The sequence below is a fragment of the Podarcis liolepis genome (genome assembly GCF_965112155.1).
Source record: "Podarcis liolepis genome assembly, chromosome: 5".
In the NCBI taxonomy this organism is placed as follows: domain Eukaryota; kingdom Metazoa; phylum Chordata; class Lepidosauria; order Squamata; family Lacertidae; genus Podarcis; species Podarcis liolepis.
This window is the reverse complement of record NC_139556.1, coordinates 16,817,945-16,843,072: the sequence shown is the minus strand read 5'-3', so window position 1 is coordinate 16,843,072 and position 25,128 is coordinate 16,817,945. Positions and strand designations below refer to the sequence as shown.

The 25,128-nt window shown below is 48.8% G+C and overlaps 1 protein-coding gene and 1 long non-coding RNA gene across 8 annotated transcripts; one reads left to right on the top strand and one right to left on the bottom strand.

Moving 5' to 3' along the window:
- Window positions 1–224: 224 nt before the first annotated feature.
- PITX3 (paired like homeodomain 3) lies at window positions 225–24,421 on the bottom strand (the record flags this gene model as incomplete). Of its 6 annotated transcripts, XM_083502784.1 has the most annotated exons (5): window positions 225–1,823; window positions 2,834–3,039; window positions 3,675–3,810; window positions 4,565–4,641; window positions 24,153–24,201. In XM_083502784.1, the coding sequence occupies 4 exons, from the start codon at window positions 4,601–4,603 to the stop codon at window positions 1,275–1,277; spliced, it is 930 nt and encodes a 309-aa protein (XP_083358910.1). In that variant the 3' UTR covers window positions 225–1,274. The 6 variants fall into 6 exon arrangements, with proteins under 6 accessions (XP_083358910.1, XP_083358909.1, XP_083358911.1 ...); XM_083502783.1 differs by lacking the exon at window positions 4,565–4,641 and having other exon boundaries at window positions 3,675–3,787; window positions 24,153–24,421; XM_083502785.1 differs by lacking the exons at window positions 4,565–4,641; window positions 24,153–24,201 and adding an exon at window positions 23,971–24,059.
- Window positions 3,082–11,433, top strand: LOC310706652. Of its 2 annotated transcripts, XR_014526008.1 has the most exons (5): window positions 3,082–3,390; window positions 3,698–3,858; window positions 4,856–4,970; window positions 10,563–10,837; window positions 11,205–11,433. It is a non-coding gene; the product is annotated as an uncharacterized lncRNA (long non-coding RNA). The 2 variants fall into 2 exon arrangements; XR_014526009.1 differs by lacking the exons at window positions 10,563–10,837; window positions 11,205–11,433 and adding an exon at window positions 5,373–5,780 and having other exon boundaries at window positions 3,114–3,390.
- Window positions 24,422–25,128: the final 707 nt, after the last annotated feature.

Sequence of the window (25,128 nt, the reverse complement as noted above, 5' to 3'; positions counted from 1 at the left end):
AAATATGAAAATGTAAGACCTAGCGATCGGCTGCATGGTGCTATTTTTGACAAACTTGAGGGTAACACCTAATTTTTAGACACCGAGTTCTAGGATTAAAAAAAGGTCTGCTTTAACTGCAGAGCCCAGTTTCTTCACCTTCGGGGGGGGGGGGAGCAACGGAACGCTTTCATCCTAGGTGTTGGCTCCACGTTGCTCTTGCAATAAACAGACACCCATAAAGATTGCGAGGATTTCTTCCGCTTTATTTTGTAATGGAATTTATTGTTGGGAGCACGAAAGAGCCATTGACTGTAAAAGGAAAGCAATAGGGTTCTGTATGTGGATATACTGATATTTAACTCCCGCCTGGTCGAAAATGAAATCCAACAGGGAATGTTTTATTTGCTCATATTTCTCTATATCTTTTCATTCTTCCCTTCCCCGACTTCCACAGGTAGGCATGGGAGGGACTATGAAGCTCTCGGTTGTCGCTGTTGTTTTTTTGCCAAAGTCAAAGTTCTGTATCCCTTTTGGCGACCTGCTAGCAGCTTCTGCTGTAGTCTTAGAAACCAGTGTAAATCGGGGGGGGGGGGCAGGATCTTATCATCGTGCCCGAGTGGATCTCTCCATTCAGCTGGGTCCCAGACCCTCCCCACGGCTCATAATCCCTCTCTCGCCCCTGCCTTCACGAACTCTGAACCTTTCCATGAGACCACATCTTCCTTTGCCGACTCTCAACTACAAAAGGCCGAAATCTGCAAAGGAAAAGAAGAAGAAGCGACAGGACATTGTGCAAACATTCGTGAAAGAAGTCTAATCCTCAGTGCACCGATCTGTGGTCTTTCCAGCACAGCGTTTAGACCTCGGAGGGTTTCGTGTCGGCAGGCATGCAAATCGCCGCGGCGCGCAGACATACGTTGGTGAGTGGAATCGGCAGCTGCACTGTTCTCCCCCCCCCCTTTCCTGGGTCTCCCTCTCTCCGTATTGTTGCACGAACGGGGTGCCTGTTCTCGGACGGGAGCAGGAGGAAGCCGAGAGCTATCGCATTACAGCGCCGGATTGACAATGACCTCAGAGCCTGGCAGAAAAGTCCTCTTTCCCAAATGGGCTTTCGATGAGCGGTTGTGTTTACTTTCGCCAAAAACAAAAGAGAAGAGTCGGAAAGTTTATAACAGCATGGTCGTCACGAAGCACATCTTCCTGGAATTTGGTCGGTCTGGGTGTGGCTGTCGGGCTAATGGCCAAGTTCCTGATTATCGGGGTTGGGTGGGTGGGGAAGGGTCCCTAGGCCTTCATACTGGCCTGTCCACAGCGTACTGGCAAGGGCTGAGGCTGGAGGCTGCTGTCTGCACTGCCGGATAGGTGAAGTTGGCGTGCTGCTTGGCCTTCAACCTCAGGCTAGCCAGGCTGGAGTTGCACGTGTCCCGGTACGTGTATGGGCTGGCTGGGGAAGCGTATGGGCAGGTACTGGATGAAACGGCCGAGTTAAGGCCGGGGCTGTTGAGGTTGTTGAGGCTGGGGCCTGGCACGCCAGTCACTGTGGAGGGAGCTACCATGGATGAAGGCATGGGCATGGAGCCGATGGAGCTGGGCGTGGAGAACATGGGCTGCGACGAGAGGGGGCTGACGTTCATCGAGTTGAAGAAGGGGAAGCTCTTTGCCGACAGGGTGCTGGTGGCAAGGCCTTTGGTGGCCCAGCTGTTGTACGAGTAGCCGCTGTACATGTCATCGTAAGGCTGCATCAGTCCATTGAACTGGGCTCCAAAGCTGTTCTTGCAGAGTTCGGCCTGCTGGTTCCTTTCTCGCTTCCTCCACTTGGCCCTGCGGTTCTTAAACCACACCTGTGAGAGAAAGGGAGCGTTTTCTTAAGTTAGCATTCTGCGTGTGTTAGCTTGGTGAGAATAATAATAAGAAGAAGAAGTTACCCCGCCCATCTGGTTGGGCTTCCCCAGCCACTCTGGGCGGCTTCCCAAAAAATATTCAAATACTGTGATACATCAAACATTAAAAGCTTCCCTAAACAGGGCTGTCTTCAGATGTCTTCTAAAAGTCTGGTAGTTGTTGTTCTCTTTGATGTCTGATGGGAGGGCATTCTGCAGGACGGGTGCCACTACCGAGAAGGCCCTCTGCCTGGTTCCCTGTAACTTGGCTTCTTGCAGTGAGGGACCCGCCAGAAGGCCCTCGGTGCTGGACCTCAGTGTCCAGGTAGACACCAGGCGGGGCTGAACTACAACTCCCATCGGCCTCAGTGAACATCGCAAAGGATAATGGGAGCTGCAGTTACAATGGGTCCTCAGCAATAGAACAGGTGGAACTTGCCACAAAATGTGGCAGGCATCCTCACTTCTAAAATGAGTACAGGATCCCAGCCAACCATTATCTCCCACCACCCAGCGTTCCAACTTTCTTTCTCCTTCTGTTACGCCTCATTCCATGTCTACTGAGCATGCTCAGTCCACAATGGGCTTTTGTTGGTGTTCCTCCTCCCCTGTGTGTGTCCCGTCCTTTCAGCTTGTTCATGTTTGAGGGGGGAAATGTACTTCTGCAAACCTCAGGCTTTCCTCAAGCATGCGAGTATCTCCCCCTTGTTTCTTAGTGGCCCTACTTTGGTGGCACTCGCCGCTTGAGTTCACTATTAGGAGTGATTGTGAGAGGAGTGCCTCGCTTTTTAAAATGCAAGATTTTGAGAGCAATCTGTTCCTCAGAAAGTACTTGCACTGTATAATAGCTCACACAAAAAGATAAAAGCCACATGCAGAGGCCTCTTCCATTCTGCTTGGTCTGCTATGTGGTTCGCTATTGAATCCTCAAATTCTGCAGAGAAAGCAGAGCGGGTGTGAATGAGGCCTACCCGGACTCTGGCTTCAGTCAAGTTGGTCCAGACAGCAATTTCCTCCCTGGTGCTCATGTCCGGATAGCGGTTCCTCTGGAAAGTGGCTTCCAGCTCCTGGAGTTGTTGGCTGGTGAAGTGAGTTCTCTGCCTACGCTGCTTCTTTTTCAAGGAGCCGTCCTCAGGATTGGAGTCATCGGTCTGGTTCTGCTGTGACTTTTCTGTGTCTGTGAAAGCAAAAGCAAGAGCACCAATTTGTTGTAATATATTACCGACTCACAATTGCCTGCAAGAAAGGGTTAACCTGAGCTCAGGTTGCCGGTGGGGGCGGAGCTTAGCAGGCTCTGAGTCTTTTCTCTTCCTGCTTCCTGGAACAAGCAAGAAGTCATGCGGTCATGGCTCCCGGCGAGTGAACTGAATCTCTCAAAAAATTAGATTTCAAAGCCTAACCCAAAGATTGCATGATCCTTTTTGTAAAAAAACAAAATACTTTTCTTTTTAAGTCATTTGGAGCCTTTTTCATCTCTGTTTTACTGCCAGTGGTTGGAGACTTATTTGCTGTAACTTCTGGAAACTTTGCGAGTAAAATATTCACTTATCTGCAAAGTCAAGTGTCTGTGATTTATTCTAGCCTAGGGGGTGGATTGGGGAGATGGCACGGCCTGGGAAATCCCTGAGGGCCAGCTACAGGGCTGGATTTTGGCCTTCAGGCATGAGGTTCTGCAGCTCTGCTCTACCAGTTATGATAAGCTCATGTCTAAGAAACAAATAGAGCATCTCCCTTTCTAATCAGGCCAGAGCTGGAGGCTATGCAATGAGAAGCACCGTTTGCTGCTCAGAGCAAAGCCAATTTCGTACTTACCGCTGTGCTCTTGCCCCTTGCAGCTGTGCTCATGTTGTGGTGTCCCCGACTCTGAGAGGGAGAGATTGGGACTGTGGGCCTCTGAGTCAGTGAGCAAGTTGAACTCCATCGGCCTGGAATAGGAACCGGAGAAGAGCTGAAAAAGAGGCCCAAGTGATGTCTGAGTGCCATATACGATTAGGAGGTCAGTTTACTTGGTGGGAATAAGTTCAGTTAAGTGGGGTTAACGTCCAATAAGTGTGCTTGTTGCAGCCACAGGCTAACACTGTGAAGAATTAGTGTCTTTACTCCAAAACAGGTCCCATTGTGCACAGAGGGATTTAATTCTGGGAGTGCAGCTACCTTTCAAAGCTAACAAATAAACCTTCATGTTTGTGGACTGGTAGGTTCATGCCAAATGTTTGTGATCTGGTTACTTTCAGAAGCTAAAGACAAGCTGACCTTTGGCCTCTGCTGCAAATTTTATACCTATTTCCTCAACGCAGGCAGTGTCAAAGCTGGGAGGCAATGCCTGCTTGTGAATTGGTGGGCATCTTCTTCCTTCCTTACCTCACATTTCCCTCCAATTTCAGCCTGCACTTTTATTACAGGGAACAACATATATGCAGTAAGAAATATTTATGTTCCGTACCCCCCATCCCCTGCCGACTCCTTTTCTAAGATAAAAAAGTCAGCGTTTTTAAGAGAAAAAAACCTCTGGAGGGTTTTTCCCCTCTGCAGTAGACGTGAAGGCAAGCACAGTGGTTTGGCACATGTGCACACGCATGCATAGACAAGCGCATATGCGCGCGCCACGCACATGAAAGCGCACGAGTCGCCCTGGCACTTTGAGATGGTGCACCTGTACGTGAAACGCTGTGAAGGCGGGAGCCACATTTGCCTCAATATACCTTTTTCATGCAGCATTTTGTGCAAGGAGGCGAGTCCATCTGCGGCTCTGGCTATTGTCATAGCTTTTGCGTGATTCCTGGAATTATGCAGAAACGCACAGCACATTAATTCCTCGGATTAAGACTTGATTAAGATGTGTGTAACTTTGCAGTCTCAGAATTTATTAAGGCCCCCTTCTCAAGGAAGCAGCAGATGGAATTTCTTCCCAGTGTTTGTAGATGATAATTCCAACCCCCCCCCCAGCTATTTGCATACGACTGCATCTGCCATCACAATTTCCTTTCTTCCAGGGACTGATGCTGCAAGGACCAGATTCAAATTTCTCCTTTTCACCTGCTAAAGACCTGAAGCAAGACAGCCGCCCCCTCCAGCAAGAGGTGACAAGTTTAGCCAACTTGCAGAAAGGTAAGCGGCATTAAAAAAAGAGATCTGTAGGCACTCCAGAAACAGGTTTTATTCTGTCTGAAGCAAAAGGTATTTTCTGAACAATTTTGCTTCTGTACAAGAAGCTACATCTATTTTTGCAGCCCTGGCCCTATGTGTTTCCATTGACTGAACTGGGACACAAACTCAAAAGGGTATGTTTCAGAACACAGCCTCAAATATTTGTTGCTGAGTGAGCAGTAACAGGCAGGGAATTTCTCGTTGTTCTATGCCCTGGCCCCAAATCAGCTTGTCTGCTTGTCATTGTTTCGAAAATAATATTTTTTTGGTGCTGTTTGCTGGTATGAACTAAGTAGGAATTCATCTCTGGCTATTTCCAAGCACAAGAGCTACATTTCACTCTTCTCCCTCATCACTGAATAGAAGTAGATGTTCTGAAGGAAGCCATCTTCCACTTGATGATGTGAATCAACACGCAAACGTATCAGCCGAAGGACCAGAACTACCCAAAGCACAAGACTTGACACAGGACATTTTTAACTCAACAACAGAGATAGGCCAAACCACAAAAGAAAAAAAAACAACTAGAGCTAATTTGAATTAAAACTAGTGTTGGTTTTTTTCCTGGTGGTACGTGCCAGTACACAGGACTGGCATTCCCCCCCCCCCAATCAAAGCCTCCTTCCGAAAGCCCAGGAAGCTTGTGCCTGGCTTACGGAGGGAGGTAAAAAAAACAACAACCGGTCATAACATCTCCAACATTCCCCTTCTTCTTTTTCCCATGGTTCCTCATGCTATCTGAGTTGACTTTTGCCAATGGCAGTTCAGCCCATTCCCCAATTCTCAGTTCCCGGGGAAAGCATTGACCCTAGGTATGTGCGAAAGGAGGTGGGTCAATTTGGGGCCTGAGTCATTTGGGGCTCCAAACCCCAACACAAACAGCTTGAACTGGGCCTGGAAAGGAACCAGCAACCAAGGCAGCTGTTTTAAAACAGAAGGGTGTATGAGATCGAAACGGAACTAGAATCATAGAATCATAGAGTTGGAAGAGACCACAAGGCCCATCGAGTCCAACCCCCTGCCAGGCTGGAAACACCATCAGAGCACTCCTGACATATGGTTGTCAAGCCTCTGCTTAAAGACCTCCAAAGAAGGAGACTCCACCACACTCCTTGGCAGCAAATTCCACTGTCGAACAGCTCTTACTGTCAGGAAGTTCTTCCTAATGTTTAGGTGGAATCTTCTTTCTTGTAGTTTGGATCCATTGCTCCGTGTCCGCTTCTCTGGAGCAGCAGAAAACAACCTTTCTCCCTCCTCTATGTGACATCCTTTTATATATTTGAACATGGCTATCATATCACCCCTTAACCTCCTCTTCTCCAGGCTAAACATGACCAGCTCCCTTGAATCTGGATGCTGCATTTTGGGCCCATTGATGTTTCTGAGTTGTCTTCAAGGGCAACCCCACACAGAGAGCATTGCAGTCATCCAGTCTGGAAGTTGCCAGAGCACAGGGAACAGTGGCCAAGTCATCTATATACAAAAGAGGTTGTAGCTGGCAGAGGCAGAGGAAGCCACTCGGGCGCCTGGGGTGGCACACCCAGGGGCAGGGCGAGCTGCCCACAGAGGCAGGGTGAGCCCACCCATAGGGGCAGGGCACACCAAGGGGCCTCTGGGGTCTGCCTGCCTCCTCCCGCTCAAGACGTAACCATCTGTACTTTTGAATAAATAAGGTACTGCAACCACTACCATACCTGTAATATTACATATGGTATGTACAATTGTTTATGTTTTTTTATATTAATTTTGATGTAAAAATGTGTGAGATTACGATATTGTATTTATTTGCGTTACCTGGAGCCTAGAATCATAGAGTTTGAAGAGACCACAAGGGCCATCGAGTCCAACCCCCTGCCAAGCAGGAAACACCATCAGAGCACTCCTGACATATAGTTGTCAAGCCTCTGCTTAAAGACCCCCAAAGAAGGAGACGCCACCACACTCCTTGGCAGCAAATTCCACTGTCAAACAGCTCTTACTGTCAGGAAGTTCTTCCTAATGTTTAGGTGGAATCTTCTTTCTTTCTTCTTGTTCTACTGATGAAGCCTAGGATGGCGAAACAAAGCTAATATTCCGGAAATCCTTGTCTTAGACTCTGTGAAAGGATTCTGTGGAACTGTAACAACCCTTAATGTGGATTATTGGACTCTATGAACAGACAGGTGGAAAAGATACTTATACATGTATGGACCTTATGCATGAACTGACTAGAGAATGAACTGATCCACTGGGTCTTCTGCTTTTTTCGTTGAACTTTATGAGACTTCCGCTGAAATCTACAATTTGATACAATGAATATTATACCTTATTTATTCAAAAGTACAGCTGGTTAAGTCTTGTGTGTTTATTGAGTATGTTTCCCATAACCATAGATTTGTTGTTTTGCCTCCTCCCACTCTGCTGCCCTACAGCTGGGTGGGAGGCAGTGGGCAGACCATTTGGGCAGCGCAAAGCCTGCGCATGCCCAAGCCGCTGCGTCTCTCCCAGAAGAGACGCGTGGCTCGGGTGTGCTGCAAGCCCCACGGTGAGTGCCACCCAGCATTTTGTCACCCCCTCAGTGGTGACACCTGGGGTGGATCGCACCCACCGTGCCCCCTTCCTCCGCCTCTAGTAGCTGGCGAACCACCAAGTGCTGAACAAAGCCACTGCTAGGATTTAAGGGTAGCTATTCAGAGGGACACGGGTGGCGCTGTGGGTTAAACCACAGACCCTAGGACGGCGGTTCGAATCCCCACGACGGGGTGAGCTCCCGTTGCACGGTCCCTGCTCCTGCCAACCTAGCAGTTCAAAAGCACGTCAAAGTGTAAGTAGATAAATAGGTACCACTCCGGTGGGAAGGTAAATGGCATTTCCGTGCACTGCTCTGGTCCGTCAGAAGTGGCTTAGCCATGCTGACCACATGACCCAGAAGCTGTACGCCAGCTTCCTTCGGCCAATAAAGCGAGATGAGCTCCACAACCCCAGAGTCGGCCACGACTGGACCTAATGGTCAGGGGTCCCTTTACCTTTTATTCAGGGTACTGTGCAGACTTCCACTCTGTCGCTCTGAAGCTGTCCATTCTGAGGCACCACGAATGGGTCTATCTAGTCCTCATTACTGCTTTAAACACACACCCTGAGCCACCAGGGGAAATGGTTTGCCATTTGGGCCATGTGTGGTGTCATCAGCATAAATATGCACTTCTCTGTCCAACCGTGTTCCGGGGACCAGGGCAGCAAATTCAGATGATTTCTGATTTCGAACGTACAGTCCAGAAACGCACAAAGCGGGAAAAGCGATCTAAGTTCAAGGAAAGGTCATGAATTTCTTGTATATAAGAATTTGGGGGTGGGGGGAGAGTATAAAGCATCAGGGCAATTTCCCTACACTTGTGATCTTAATGGAATTGAAACGGGAACCATGGGAAACCATTAATCACCGGAGGATAAACAGCCACGATTAGCCTGCTACTCAGAAGTAGCCGAGCGCCTGTCGGTAAGGCAAGGCAAGCTGTAAGGTTTCTGCATTATCCAGTCCTCTGTTTCCATCACGTTTATTTGAACCAGCTACCAGTTCAAGGTACAGTGGTACCTCAGGTTACAGACGCTTCAGGTTACAGACTCCGCTAACCCAGAAATAGTTCCTCAGGTTAAGAACTTTACCTCAGGATGAGAACAGTAATCGTGCAGCAGCAGCGGCAGCAGCAGCAGCGGGAAGCCCCATTAGCTAAAGTGGTACCTCAGGTTTCAGGTTAAGAACGGACCTCCAAAACGAATTAAGTTCTTAACCCGAGGTACCACAGTACCAGTTATTTAAAGCCCAGTCCCAGTGTAGCCTAAGACAGCACTCTCTCCTGTCTCTTGCCTCCATTTTTTGTGATCAGCAAGTAAGACCAGCAACTAAGGCCAAAGGACCTTTCGTTGTAAGAAAGGGATCATTCACACCACTTATTCACAGTCAGCTTTCTAACAACTATATGTATTTTAAATTCTCTGTTGTAAACCTCTGAGCACCTTTTAGATGGAAAGTAGCTATGCATTTACAGTTCAATATAAAAGAAATACACTATGGCTTATTTTTAAAAGTTGTGTAAGTAAAGGGGTAAATGGCCTGTGAAAGACTTGCAGTTCCTTCCTTCCTTTTATAGACCATGAAAACTACAGAGAGTAGAAAGTTAGAGAGAACGAATGTCATTGTCTACATATGCTGTTTCATGCTGAATGTTTAAATGGTTTTCCCTGCCTGTGGAAATCAAATGAGAAACCCAAGGTTTTAATTTACCTGAGACAGGGCGACAGAATGTCCACTCTCAGACAAATTTTCTTTCTGACATATTTCTCTTATGTAAAACATTAGTTTAAGGTTTGCCAACACTTTAAAATAATCCTCCCAATGCAAATGAGGTCCGTGGACCCGAAATTTGAGGGTCAGTGCAGCTGGGGCTGAGAGAGAGTGGCTTGTGAGAGTAAACTTCACTCTGAAAACTTCAGAGGGTTAGGCTGAGGCCAAGGGAGTGGCTCACAGCATCACTGCAATGTGATCTACTGCTGTTGTACTCTTTTTGAAGAATGAGGAACTCTTTTTGAAGAATGAGGAAAGAGCAGCTTACGATAGTCTTGCAATGTAAAGGTAAAGGGACCCCTGACCATTAGGTCCAGTCGCAGACGACTCTGGGGTTGCGGCACTCATCTCGCTTTACTGGCCGAGGGAGCTGGTGTACAGCTTCCGGGTCATGTGGCCAGCATGACTAAGCCGCTTCTGGTAAACCAGAGCAGCGCACGGAAACACCATTTACCTTCCCGCCAGAGCGGTACCTATTTATCTACTTGCACTTTGACGTACTTTCGATCTGCTAGGTTGGCAGGAGCTGGGACCGAACAACAGACGCTCACCCCGTCGCAGGGATTCGAACCGCCGACCTTCTGATCGGCAAGCCCTAGGCTCTGTGGTTTAGACCACAGCGTCACCCGCGTCCCTAGTCTTGCAATGTAGTTCAGTGTTAACATCATGGATCAAATGGGACACAGGCTGGTATGGATTTCTAGCCAAATTCTGCCGCCAACCGCCCAAAATAGATTACACTTCAAACTTCTTCGCAAGCCAAATTACTGCTTGTTCAGTTACTTTAAATATTTTATACCACCTTTCAATCATATTCTCGGGGGGGGGGGGGGTTTACAAATCCAGAGCTCAACTGAATTCAAAAGCCATGTTGGCATGTCACATTAAGTCAAGCTATGCAAACCCTCCAACATTTCTCCAATGAAAATAGGAACATCGGGACATTCTGGGATCAAATCAGAAACTGGCGTCTGTAAATCCAGGACTGTCCCTGGAAAATAGGGACATTGGGGTGCAAATGTACTGGCAGGGGCAAACTTTAGTAATATGGCGCCCCGAGAGAGGACAAAATTTTCGCCTCCCATTTCTTATGATGGCAATAATTCTTTTTCCAATCCCAGTTGCTCTTTCTATGCATCTTCTCAGTAGGTACCTGTAAAGGTAAAGGACCCCTTGACGGTTAAGTCCAGTCAAACTTGACAATGGGGTGTGGCGCTCATCTCCACTTTCAGGCTGAGGGAGCCGGCGTTCGTCCACAAAAAGCTTTCTGGGTCATGTGGACAGCATGACTAAACTGCTTCTGGCGCAACAGAACACCGTGACAGAAGCCAGAGTGCACAGAAGCACATTTACCTTCCCGCCACAGTGGTACCTATTTATCTACTTGCACTGGTGCGCTTTCGAACTGCTAGTTTGGCAGAAGCTGGGACAGAGCAATGGGAGCTCACCCCGTCGTGCGGAATCGAACCTCTGACCTTCTGATCGGCAAGCCCAAGAGGCTCAGTGGGTAAATATTTCTTGTTGTTGTTATGCACACACCCCTTGGCTCAGCGTCCTGTGCGGGGGGAACTGCCGGCACCGCCTTAAATCCAGCACTGCTGCTGGATCCCAAGGAGATGGTAGCTGCTTTATTCCTCCCTGGCCAAAGTTTGGCTCAACATGTCATCCAAACCCAGGTCTGTGACTAAGGTCTCCCCTCTAGTCTTTTATCCAAACCTGGAATCATGGTTAATGCAAGCCTTGGCTTAGCTGCTGCCCTGCGCTAATCTGGGGTGAGACTATGCTCTGAGAAGCTGCAGCCATCAGGGTAAAATGTGTCCCCACATATCACATGTTGTTGTTTTCGTTCTTAACCAGCTCTGCATTGCTTTCAGGTTGCTGTTTCCTGCACAACTGTGCCACACATACAACCTAGAATGATCTAACTATGGCAGGGAGTGACAAAGGACTAAAACAAACTTCCACGTTAAGTTAAGAGATGCTGTCTGGAAGCTTTCTAGACAATCATTTTCTCTGGTGTTTTGATGCCACTGCAGAGCCAAAGAGATCCATGAGCAGTAATGGGGAAACCTTTGATACCACATCCTAAGGTTCATGGGCAAATTAAACAGCAAAATAATGTACTGTATTATAAAAGTAATTTATGGATTTACAGTGCCTTATTGAAAGACCGGTCCATGTAGCAAGCTTGGAACGTTTGTCAAAGAGCACAGGCTTCCCTACTAGCTTATCAAGTGGAAAACGCTTATCAAATATCACACACTTTATAGTCTAAAGATAGGGGGTGATGTATAGGTTGGCAAAAAAGAAGATGATTTTGCATACCCTTCAACATTTCACTCTTGTAAATGAGTGTGTAGTCCTAGGGGCAGAGTCCAAGGCTCGGATTCGCCACAACTAGAAAACAAGAGGAAAAAGTGTGTGCATGCACTCATTCCAACTAGGCGATAAAAGCTGTGAGGCAAGCCATATACCCCACAGCAGTCCAAATACACATGAAACACATGTCTATGCACATAGCTTCCTTTATGCAATTTACAACAGGAATTGGGGATCTGTGGCTCTTCAGCACTTAGCTTCCCAACTCCCATCAACCCTAGCCAGCATAGATAATGGTTAGGGATTATGGGAGTTGTAGTCCAACAACAGTGGAGAGTAACCTAGATTTAAGGTGCCATTTGCACCTAGCTCATATATCTGAGTTTCTAATGCTGGGTAACTGACTATGAGTTTAATTCAGTGGCTAAGGCACAGAATTCTGAAGTAGATATAAAGAGAGCACTTCTGAACATATGCAGACTGTTTCCCCCTCGCCACTGAGCAACTGCAGGTTTCCCCCTTCCCACACACTTAAAAGTAAGAAGTGGCGCTTACAGAAGGATGGCATATCACTCACACTTCTCATTTTAGAAATTAAGTACTGATCTAACATCAGTTGCAAGCAAATGATGACCAGAGCACATATACATGTTCTCCTTTCCGCAAAACAATCCTGTTCTTGATTTCCTTTCCCCAGTTAAAGGTAAAGGGACCCCTGACCATCAGGTCCAGTCATAGCCGACTCTGGGGTTGCGGCGCTCATCTTGCTTTATTGGCCGAGGGAGCCGGTGTACAGCTTCCGGGTCATGTGGCCAGCATGACTAAGCCGCTTTTGGCGAACCAGAGCAGCGCACAGAAACGCTGTTTACCTTCCCACCGGAGTGGTACCTATTTATCTACTTGCACTTTGACGTGCTTTCGAACTGCTAGGTGGGCAGGAGCTGGGACCAAGCAATGGGAGCTCACCCCGTCGCAGGGATTCGAACCGCTGACCTTCTGATCGGCAAGTCTTAGGCTCTGTGATTCAACCCACAGCGCCACCCGCATCCCTAACGTTGCGTGTACTTGGATTCAAAACCAGAGGCAGGGGCACAACAGATTAAGGTATACACAGCCTTAGAATGGCAACAACCAAATAAAGAAAGTGTCCCATTAGGATTACATTAACACTTCCCAATAGGGGGGTCATCCTGCAAATGTTATAGCACAGGGCTGTCCAGCTTCCAAGAGGCTATGATTTACTCCCACTATAAAAAAATCAGGCAGTGATCTACTCATTGGGTTGACCAGAGTTGTTGAGCTTTTTTGGGGAAAGGGGGGGGGTGTCAGGGGCCCGTGATCGACCAACATCGACCAGGGACATCCCGTGATCGACCGGTAGATCTCAAGATCGACCTGTTGGGCAGGCCTGTTATATCAGAACCAATCCTTTGAAACAAACTCCGAGAAGGTATTTTGTTTGGATGCTACACCCATAACAAATTATACCCCTGGACCTGGAAAGACGCATGAAAATTTGGGTCACTGATTCTCATTCTGCTCCTTTCTCTCAAGTGTGACAAGGAACCACATTTTCGAAGGACTAAAGAGAGTGCTTGCTTGCAGATACAGGTAATTATTAAAGTAACAACAACAACAACAGAAATCCTGTTTGCTTTATGTGGGCTGCAACATTCCCATGCATATTAATGGACGATGAGTTGGGTTCCCTGGTGCAATATTCAGAGATGAAAGAAGAGAAGCCGGGAAAGTTGTTTTTAAAAATTATTTAAAGTCAGAAAGATTCCGATTCACTTCATTTCCTATGCAAGGTTAAGGCAGATTTCTTAGCAGCGGAGCAAAGAAACAACATTTGGGAAAATGACAAGCTGGAGAGGCCTTGCCTTTTAGGTAAAGGGTTACCTGCTGCAGACAGCGAGCTGAACTTTGCGTCTATGAAACAGGGATGACAAAAGGAAAACGAAACACTCTGTGCTGTTGTTGTGATAGTTCATCTGTTCTGTAGGCTAGGGGGAATTTGCTGACTCATCCTTCAGGAACCTCTCCAATGGGCTGCTGCAAGAGCTACTAACACCATGTTAGGTGAGGAGAAAAAGGGACCCAACCACAATTGCCCCGATGGTGAGGTGCAAAGTTTCTCTGGTTTTGAGACCACGTTCTTCTTCAGGGATGGGGGCTGTGACCCTGTGCTGCTGCTGCTGCTGATTTCGTTGCATTTATTACGGTTGTTTAAATTTGTCCTGATGTTATTAGAACTGTATTACCTTGGAAGCTTTGGAAACGTGGATTTATAATTTTTTTAAGCAATGGCAAGACTTCACAGAACTGCCGATTTTCATTCTTGCCCACCATTCAAAGGAAGAGCTCAAGTCCAGCTAAGGAGCTATGGGTGGCTGATTTATCATTGCTGTTAAACATCCTTTACTCTAAAAGGTCTAAGAGATTAAATACTGAGCATTCAGAGGAGAGATTGCTAATGTCACTTGTGCTATGGAAGAATTCAGTGAATATTATTTATCATATTTACATCCCACCTGTCCCTGTTCAGGAAGACGTACAGTGGTACCTCTGGTTAAGTACTTAATTCATTCCGGAGGTCTGTTCTTAACCTGAAACTGTTCCTAACCTGAAGCACCACTTTAACTAATGGGGTCTCCTGCTGCTGCTGTGCCCCCGCCACGCAATTTCTGTTCTCATCCTGAGGTAAAGTTCTTAACCAGAGGTATTATTTCTGGGTTAGTGGAGTCTGTAACCGGAAGCGTATGTAACCTGAGGTACCACTGTACACTCCTTTATTTTATCTCCTTAGGAATAGTTTGGAAGAGACATCAGGGCTGTTCATCTGTTACATTCAGTGCACATACAGTTTTTGTACAGTGTACACAAGATTGCTAATTTTTACACATAGGAATTTATGGACATTCTATACATATTTGGTGGCATATGATCCTGTGCAGCACTTTTTGATAAAAGCTTTTTCAAATTCTTGCAGAGCCTATTCCAAAGACACAACTATAATATATATTTTGAAATTAGAATTTATTTTTTTAATTGGTTGGGGCTAGATTGCTGCTTCTTAAATATTGAGGGGTGGTATCAAACATTCTGTCAGCTTGAATGGCTTGAAAATCTGGTAGATTGCGATTATGGCAACTTTTGAAGCACTCTCAAAAACTAGTGGGATTTATGAAGCAATTTTTAAGAATTGCTCAGAAATAGTCATTATGGCTGCAATCCCACACACATTATAAAGTTTTTAACATCGTTACGGTTATTGGCATCTTTGGTATTAATTTTTTTAAACAATGTTACATTTTTCTATTACACTTGCTCTTTTTATAGCTTTGTATGGTTCTTTTTGTTTCAGATTCTTGTTTAATGTACAAAGATTTGGACATTACTTTCTCCCATTTTTTCCTCTGCTTTCCCTCATTTTCAATTTTCTAATAAATGGATTTTTTAAAAGGAAGTGGGTGATAAGAGTTTTCAGCCCGTTTATTTCAGTGGGTCTAGTGAGTCAAACTGGACGCGGGTGGCGCTGTGGGTTAAACCACAGAACCTAGGACTTGCCGATCAGAAGGTCGGCGGTTCGAATCCCCGCGACGGGGTGAGCTCCCGTTGCTCGGTCCCTGCTCCTGCCAACCTAGCAGTTTGAAAGCACTTCAAAGTGCAAGTAGATAAATAGGTACCACACCAGCGGGAAGGTAAACGGCATTTCTGTGCGCTGCTCTGGTTCGCCAGAAGCGCCACATGACCCGGAAGCGAGATGAGCACCACAACCCTAGAGTCGTCCGCGACTGGACCGAATGGTCAGGGGCCCCTTTACCTTTAGTGAGTCTAACTAACGTTGGACTCCACCCAGTTAACATTTTCCCACTTACAAACACTGATTTAACAAGAAGGGAAGAAGCAAAATGAACGGTTCAGAAACACATATTCAAATTAAGGTGGGTCTCTAAATAACTACAGCAACAAAAACAGGAGAGGATAGAGTTCAAAGAATCAGCTATGTACCACTGAGTAATTAGGGTCTCTTAGAGCAGTCTCTGTTCCCGCTGCTGCAGTCCTGGACTGGGAAGCAGCTGTGGAATTCATCCTGCCATTCCCTGGCTGCAGAATGATGTTTTCGGGCAGGAGGCAGCAGTTCTCTGCTCCACTGTCTTATCTGCATGTTGCTTTTTGCTCTCTCTCTCTCTCTCTCTGTCTGTCTCTGTGGTTTCACATGATCTTCCCTCTCCCAAATCTCCCACTCTCCCATCAAAACAACAACAACATGTCCTCTTAATCTCCTGCCAGCAGGCTCCTTAGTGCCAAAACACTTGTGTTCCAGGTATCGCACAGGAAGCCACACTTTACACAGGGTCATGTAAGGCTATAATGTGCGTCCCCATTGGTTCACATGAGGCAGAAACATTTCAGGAGGGTGGAGAGGAGGAATGTGCCTTGTGGGGAGGGTCTTTGACCCAAGGAGGGGCACAGCCTGGGGAGAGTCCCAAGGACTGGACAGAGAAGTTTTGGTTGCTGCAGTCCCCCACCCAAACCAAGTAAACAAATAAAAATACTTAACTAAAAGTAGAAACAATCAGAATCATCTTTGAAACTGAAATACTTGCTGAGGTCACTTGGATTTTCAGCAAATCCAAGAAAACTTGTTTTAGTTTAGATTTTTTTAAAAAAACAAGACCCCTCAAAAAATTGTTCTTTGTAATTTTGCAATATATACTCGTTAACCACATGAAAGGTACTCCCTGATGTCAATATTTTATTTAGCTTCCTAGTTTTCAAACGACTGACGATTTTGACAGGTCCGTCTGAGCACTTGGGGTCAAAAGAAAGTGCCGTATTTTTCGCTCTATAAGATGCACCAGACCATAAGACGCACCTAGTTTTTGGAGGAGGAAAACAAGAAAGAAAATATTCTGAATCTCAGAAGCCAGAACAAGAGAGAGTGCTGCGCAGCAAAAGCAGTGATCCCTCTTGCTGTTCTGGCTTCTGGGATAGCTGTGCAGCTTGCATTCGCTCCATAAGACGCACACACATTTCCCCTTACTTTTTAGGAGGGAAAAAGTGAGTCTTATAGAGCAAAAAATACGGTAATTTGAAACAACTGTTGTTGAGACACTTCATTCTGAATCTGCTAGAACGAGGATGGTGACAGGTGGGTGTCCTGCTCCACCCCCCAACATAATAATAATAATAATAATAATAATTTATTATTTATACCCCTTCCATCTGGCTGGGCTTCCCCAGCCACTCTGGGCGGCTTCCAAAAGAATATTAAAATACTGTGATACATCAAACATTAAAAGCTTCCCTAAACAGGGCTGCCTTCAGATGTCTTCTAAAAGTCTGGTAGTTGTTGTTCTCTTTGACATCTGGTGGGAGGGCGTTCCACAGGGAGGGCGCCACTACCGAGAAGGTCCTCTGCCTGGTTCCCTGTAACTTGGCTTCTCGAAGTGAGGGAACTGCCAGAAGGCCCTCGGTGCTGGACCTCAGTGTCCGGGTAGAACAATGGGGGTGGAGACGCTCCTTCAGGTATACTGGACCGAGGCCGTAAATCCTGGCTACGCCCATGATCCCCACATTATCTGTATTTATACATATGCACAGGTGTGGATGTATACAATAGATTCCACAATACATTGAGATGGGCTAGGGAGACCGGGCTTACATTCCTGACCAGCCATGTAAAAAGGTAAAGGTAAAGGGACCCCTGACCATTAGGTCCAGTTGCGGACGACTCTGGGGTTGCGGCACTCATCTCGCTTTATTGGCCGAGGGAGCCGGTGTACAGCTTCCGGGTCATATGGCCAGCATGACTAAGCCACTTCTGGCAAACCAAAGCAGCGCACGGAAACGCCGTTTACCTTTCCGCCGGAGTGGTACCTATTTATCTGCTTGCACTTTGACGTGCTTTCGAACTGCTAGGTTTGCAGGAGCTGGGACCGAGCAACGGGAGCTCACCCCGTCGCAGGGATTCGAACCACCGACCTTCTGATCGGCAAGTCCTAGGCTCTGTGGTTTAACCCACAGCGCCACCGGCGTCACGTAGCATGGCTGAAAACCTATGCAAGTTGCCTGGCTGGTCAATAAGCTGTGTCAAACTCCCTGGTCCTGTCTTCTGACTGGTTTTGCAAAACATAAAGAGCTTGAGTCAGCAGAAATACATTCTTTGTTTAGAATCAGCAATGCAAGCGAAAAAGTGTTACCATTGAGAATGCTAGCATGAGATGGGAACCCGGACAAAGGAAAAGAAAGAAGTATCTAGTCTGATTATTTCCCCACATCTTCTGACATCCTCTACGCCAGTGTTTCCCAACCTTTTTTGGGCAAAGGCACACTTGTTTCATGAAAAAAATCTCGAGGCACACCACCATTACAGCCCCGTGACGTCAGCGCGCAGCGTCACGCCGGGAGGGACATGAATTGCTAGCAAATTACATAATCACCTCCTTGAGGGCTGGCTCATCTTCTCCGAAGGCAGAACCCCATTAATTAACAGGACAGACTCACACCATAGCCAAGACGAGGGGGGAAAACCTCAGTCATGCACAGTCATGCACATGTGGGGGCTAAATGAGGATGAAGACCGGGCAGAGAGCAGGGTTCAAATCACCCCACCTGGCCAGGACAATCCCTGGGTGCTCCCTTGGGCCACTCGCCTGACCCACCTCGCAGGGCTGTTGTTGCGAGGATAACACGGGGAGAACCACGCGCGCCCCGGGAGCTCCTTGGAGGAGAAAGCGGGCGATGAATGCAATGCATGAAATATATGAGAGGCGACCAGGTTTTGCAGGTGAGGGGCCCCCGCCAGCCTCCGCTTCCAACACCCGGCGCAACGACGCCGATGTTTCCCCCCGGGCTCGGCTCGGGGAGCAGCGCTGCTCCCCCCTGGCTCCCCTTCGCCCTCCCGGCTCTCTCTGCCGCCCACTGGGGACCCCCCTCACCTGCCAAGTCCGGAGCGCCGGTGGAAGTTGCATGCATGCATGCAGGGCGCCGCGTTGCCATTGCATTGCACTGCACTCCATGCAACGCCTGCACGCATGCATTGCCTTGCACGCCCGCCAAGGGGTCTCCCCGTGGTCCAATGCGTCCCCTCCGGCGCGGATGCAGCATTGCAAAAATAAAAACCCCCCGACGCAGCCCTACCTGGGGGGCAGCCTCCGCCTCCGTGGGGATCCCCGGGCTCCATCCTGCCGCCCGATCTCCGCGGGGGTGCAGGCAGGCTGCGCGGGGTCTGCGCGGAAGAGCCCCTGCCCGCCCGGCCGCCGCTGCTGCGCTCATTCCATGGCCGGGAGAAGAGCGCTTCAAACAAAACGCCCGGCCCGCCAGGCCACGCTGGGAAACGTAGTTTGCGCACCCCATGCGGGCGCGGAGCCCAAGGGCGAGGGGACTACGGATCCCGGCAGCCCCCGCGCCGGGGATGGAGGGGGAGAGGCCGGGTGCAGGGATGGAGGGACGGGTGGGCGAGCGAGTGAGTGAGTGGCAGCCGCCAAGCCTTGGCCGAGAGCCAGGAAGGGCCTCCCCGGAGGAGGAGGGAGGCGCAGAGCGGGAGGGAGGGAGGGAACCCCAGGGGTCATCTAGTGACGGCGCCCCAATCGAAAATTTGACTTTAAAAAAAAAAATCTTTCGAATTTTTAAATTTTTCCCGCGGCACACCAGGCAACATCTCGCGGCACACTAGTGTGCCGCGGAACAGTGGTTGGGAAACACTGCTCTACGCTGGTTTGTCTCAAACAACAGCAAAACTTGAATGCCTCGTTGTCACATTGTTTACTTGTTGGAGAAAGGAGAATCACACCCCTGGAGTGGAACTGGGGGGAAGGGGCCAATCTGATGAAGGAAAATGGAAACTATTACCGGATGGAACCCTCCGGAGACCCACTCCCCAAGAAACCAACAATTGATAAAGAAGTGCGCAAGCACAAACAAGAACAAAAAAATTTGCAGAAGGGGCCTAGAAGAGTTTTAAGGGCCTCGGACATTAGAACACCAGATTGATGGACTGGATGTAATGGACAGAAAGGACTGGCATGACCCGAAACCAGGAAGAAGGGCCGTTGGATAAAAATTAGAGATATCAAGGGAAATTCTTTTGCTAATTTTGGAATTAGTGCAACATCAATGAAATTTGAGGGAATATGTTGGAAAGGAACTAAATTGGCTTTAGTAGAAATGATTTTAAGGAGATATGTATGACTATGATGTAAACTTTGAAATTTTAAGATTTTTAAGATAAGATAAGGGTGAAGAGATTAAGGTAAATTGAATAACAGATTATACTAAAAGATGGAAAGGTTATCTTGATTAATAAATAAGAGAGATTGTGAAGATTAATCATTTAAATTAAAATTGAGAAACATGGGAAGAATTTGCTGAAATAACGAATTAAACTAGAATACAAAAAGGGAGGTGCGAGGAGGTTCAAGAATTAAGCAAATGAAAAGTTGCAACTTGAGATTTGTATTTTTCTTCTTTCTTTTTGGGGGTTTTTTCTTTTTGTTTTATTTCTTTATATATATATATATATATATATATATATATATATATATATATATAATTTCTGTGTGCCTTGTTTTGATGAAATTTTGAATAAATATCATTTAAAAAAAAAGAGAGAGAGAATCACACCCCTGCCCCACTAGGCCTGAAAATACCCAGGATGGCCTCAAGTTTTCATACCAGAGAGAATTCAAGGCAACCCTGGTATTTTAGCAGACACAGCAATCCAGGAACATCTCAGGGCTGCCAACTCACAGCCCTGTCTGTGGCAGGAATCCCATCTTCCCGCCACGGATGCAGAAAGGGAAGAATAGAGATTTGGTTCCCATTTCCGGTAAAGTCCTAGTGAAATGACCTCCCATCATTCCCCACCCCCAAAACAAGCCCACTGAACTTTACACCACCTTCCCCCTTAGCAAAGCTGCCTGCACGTTAGTCAAAATCTACACACAAAATATGGGATGGGTCGCGATTTGCTGTTCAAGCCAGGGGTTCTCAAAGAATGTGGCTGAAAAAGATAGAAAGTGTGGCAGGAAGATTCAAGGGCAATCAAAGAAACACTTAAACATTTCAGTGTAGTATAACATAGCATAGCCCAAAGCAATTACCGTATTTTTCGCTCTATAAGGCGCACCAGACCACAAGACGCACCTAGTTTTTGGAGGAGGAAAACAAAAAAACAAACAAAATATTCTGAATCTCAGAAGCCAGAACAGCAAGAGGGATTGCTGCGCAGGGAAAGCAGCAATCCCTCTTGCTGTTCTGGCTTCTGGGATAGCTGCGCAGCCTGCATTCGCTCCATAAGACGCACACACATTTCCCCTTACTTTTTAGGAGGGAAAAAGTGAGTCTTATAGAGCAAAAAATACAGTATTTTACTTGCAGAATATGCACAGATGTCTTTTTAAAATGAGAGCAATCCTACTTGTGATTTTATTTCCCAATACATTTCTTCTCATAGAATCGTAGAATGGTTGAGTTGGAAGGGACTAAGAGGGTCATATTGTCCAAACAACCTGCAATGCAAGAATATTTTGTCTCCAAAGTGGGGCTTAAACCCTGAGATTAAGAGCCTCACACTCTACCAACTGAGCTATTTCACCTGTCAATTAAAAAAACAAAATCTTACAGCAATTTTTTATTATGAAAAAAGTTGCCAGAGGGGGGAAAATTTGAGAACCACTGTCCAAACCCATCGGGGCCATCTCATGCCCCTTTGAAAGCCAAACCGGCCCCAGTGAAGCCACTCAGTCAGCACCCTTCGAACCCGCAGCGCTGAGCTCCCGGGGAGCAAGGGACCAGCCTGCCGTCGAGGCTCGAGGGGGCGCCCCACCACCGCTCCGAGAGGGGGCTGGGAAGGGGCGTCTCTTGCTCCGCCCGCCCTCAGCAAAGGGATCAGGCTGCCAGGATACGTAGGGGCCGCCTCGCCAATCGCCCACGAGGCGGGCTCTCTCCTGCCAAGCCGAAAGTGGCCACGTCGGGGCGGTCGGCAGCTGCAAGCCAGCTGCGCCTTTTCTCGGCCGCGCTGTCCCCGCAAAACCAGGGGGAGCTGGTGGGGAGGTGCCACCACCGAACTGTGGATCGGGACCACGAGGTGCTCCTCCAGCTCCCTCCGCCGGGGGGAAAGTGTTGCAAAGCGTTAGCCGCGAATCGCGCCAGATCAACCCGGTAGCGCGCGGGGAATCATGAAATTGGAGAGTTTAGAAGGGATCCGGGGGGGGGGTGTCATCCAATCTAACCCGCTGCAACGAATGAGAGCGGGGGTGGGTCGGTGGGTGGGGGTCGGGGTGGTATGTCAAAGGGGCTGCCTCTTTTTCCTGCCACCATTCCGCCGCTGTCGCTGAACTTGCGCGGAGTGCAAAGCGCGTAACTGACTCCTTTCTCTCTCTATGCAGATCCACTCTTGGGAGAAGCGATTGCGGCCCAAACGGCTCCCCGCACCCGCACCCCCTGATCCGAAGCGAGGCAGCGGGGCTGCTCCCCGGTTTGTCCTGAGCTGGGCGGCCAGAAGGCGTCCAAGCCCCGCCGCCACTGCGCACACGCGCTTCTGTGGTTGCGCCCCGATGGCAACTGCTAAGACAGAGAGCAGCAGGCGACGGCTTTCCGCCTTCTAAATGCTACGGTGCTTTCTTGCGGTGTTTTGTCTGCACAACAGAAGCGAGCAAGGAATTGCGGGAAAACGATTGGGCAGCAGGGGCCGGCCTCCCCTTGCCCCCCTGCCCCCTTTCCCAACGGACAGCGTGGGGAGTTGGGTGGCGACGTGGGGGGGGGGGAGTCCAGCTTGTGCGCGGATAGTCCGTTGAGTATTTGGCGTTTTCAGCCCAGATTAGACGCTGAGCTTTTCTTACCCGAGCCACAGTTTGCTTGTGGCACCGACGTAGCAATGCCTGCTTGGTTTCTGATCATATGGGATGGGGGAGTCGTTTGTAAAGAGCACAGTTTCCCCGCACTGGTGATCAAATGCCAATTAAGCCCTGATAAACTAAAACCGCACAGTAACTTCTGCGCAATATTCGTGGGGTGGGAGGGGGGGAAACGGTTATTATGGACATATTTTTAATTATGGTTTTACTATGGACATACAGTTTTGCATACCGTTGCATTCCGAGTACGAAAACACGCAAAAACTGAAAAGGTACTTGAGTGTCACGAATGTGCAAATTACCGCATTCTATTTTGTTGAATTATAATTGCGATTATTTTAAATTAACGGACAAACGTATTGATATTGTGGTTCATTTAGATGCATTTACATCTTCCTAGTCGCCGTGGTTTTCATTCCGAAGAAAGTCAGGATGCAATATGTTTTTTGAACAATTTTACTGTTAAATTATTTTTGATTTGGTCTTTGAAAAATATTGTCTTCTGTAAGTAATGTTAAATTATAAATAGAAACTTGAGTAGAGAAAATAGTCTCAAAACTATTAATCAATAACTATTAATAAAGTAACTGAATTAATAAGGTGACATGAACATGCATTTGGGTTTTGTTTTGTTTTTCGTTTGAGGCTTTGCTTTTTGCAGCGGTTTGTCGATTTAATCATCATTCTTCTCTGAAGGGTCTCCTTCCTAGGCAAAATCCAATTTTTATTTCCGTTCACCGAGGGCAGATTTTAACCAAAATTAAAAGTCCTGCTGATAAGGAGCCGTATTTGCCAGCAAAAAGCGGAGAAAAATTCAACAAGGGTTCCCAAGGGGGAGACTGAATATCTCCTCTTCTGGGAACCTGCAAGATCCCTCGGGTTGTAAACAGCAGCCCGGTCCTTACATAAATATCATTTGTCTATCTGTCCAAAAGCCGACGGACTTTCCCCGCGCCATTTCGCTTCCTCTCTCTTCCCCCTCTCTCGCACACCCGCAAGCTTTTTTTTTAGCAAACCGTTACCTTACAAAAGAAACCCCGGCTCATAATTTCGTGCGTCTACAAGCACTGCTTTTTCGACTCTGCGCGGAAACTAAACCGGCGTCTGCGTTGCAGTTCAGAAAGCAGAGTTTATCTGAGTCGGAGGGATCGCCTCGGCTCTCCTGCCCGGGCGCCTCGACTGTGCCCTAGCCACCGGATCAACTCACCCTCGAGTTCCCGAGCCCCGAGCCCCGTCCGTCTCACTGCCTAGGAGCACTTCGCGCAGCCTCGACGGCGACGAGAGCCAGTGCGCTGCCGGGGAACCGTGGAGTGGGGGACTTTCTACGACTGCAGAAAACCGCGCCCGGCCCACCGGCTGCGGCAGGGGGAGGCTGAGCAGAAGAAAGACCGGCCGACCTCCACCACAGGCTCGACGGGAAGGCCGGGACCAAACAAAGGACAAGCTGCGCCCTCACCTTTCCAAGAGCAGCTGGCAGAATAGGCATCACCACGCGCGGCGGCAGCAAGGCAAGGGGCGCGCGATGCAAGCCGTCGGGCACACCCAGCCTTGTCCCGGCACCCCGCCCCGTCCCGCCCCGCTCTCGGCTGTCTCCGTTGCCTCGCGCCGCGGGGAGAAGCCGGCGCAGCGACCACTTACAGCGCGCGGCGCCCGTGCGCCCGGAAAGAGCCGTCGGCTGTCCTCGCCTCGCCTCCGCGCCAGCCTTCGGGGCTGCCCAGCTCCGGCTCCGCTCGTCGTAAGTCCCTGCGGAGTAGCGCTGCAGAGCTGCGTGCGCTTGGCCGCAGCCTGCTGGAGGAGGGTCCCGCCGTCGAGTGCGTCCCCTTCGCGGGGGCCATCGGCTTTAAGGATGAGGCCATCGGCGCCCCCAGGCAGCTGCCATCGGGCAGCGCGCGCCTAGCCCGCCCCATTCGCAGCCGCGCGGCTGGCCAAGCGCCCCCCGCCCCCTTCCCGCGGCGAGGCGAGGCGTCGTCGGGCCCCGCCCTTGCCAGACTCTGGCGCTTCCCCGGCCCGCCCCCTCGGAGGCCCGCTAGTGGGCAGGGGCCGGCCAGCTCCCTCGGGCGAGGAAGGAGGGGTCGCGGTGGCAGTGGCTTGCCAAAGCCTCCAGGTGACAAGGAAGGTCCCGGCAGGAAGGTTGTCCGTCCCCTCGGGGCTTCTCTGGAGCACCCAAAGACCAGAGAGTTAGGGAACTGGAGGTAAATGCAGGCGTGACTGGCAACCTTTTAAACGGTGAACATGATGATCAGTGCCGGATTTATGTACTGTATAGGCTAAGTAGGCTGAAACCTAGGGCCTCTAAGTCTAGGGCAGTGTTTCCCAACCTTTTTTGGGCAAAGGCACACTTGTTTGATGAAAAAAATCTCGCGGCACACCACCATTACAGCCCCGTGACGTCAGCGCGCAGCGTCACGCCGGGAGGGACGCACGAAAGTGAAAGTTTTCAATTTTTTTCCCTCCCCCTTGCCGGGGAACCTCCAAGCTTTGGGGGTGGGGGGGAGGAGGCAGCAAAGCGAGGGACTGAGGGACGGCGGCAGATGAGGCGGCGGTGGCTGTTGTGGTGGTGGCGGCATAGCGGGCGGAGGAGGGGGCGGCGGCGGCGGCGGGGCCGAGGTGGCCG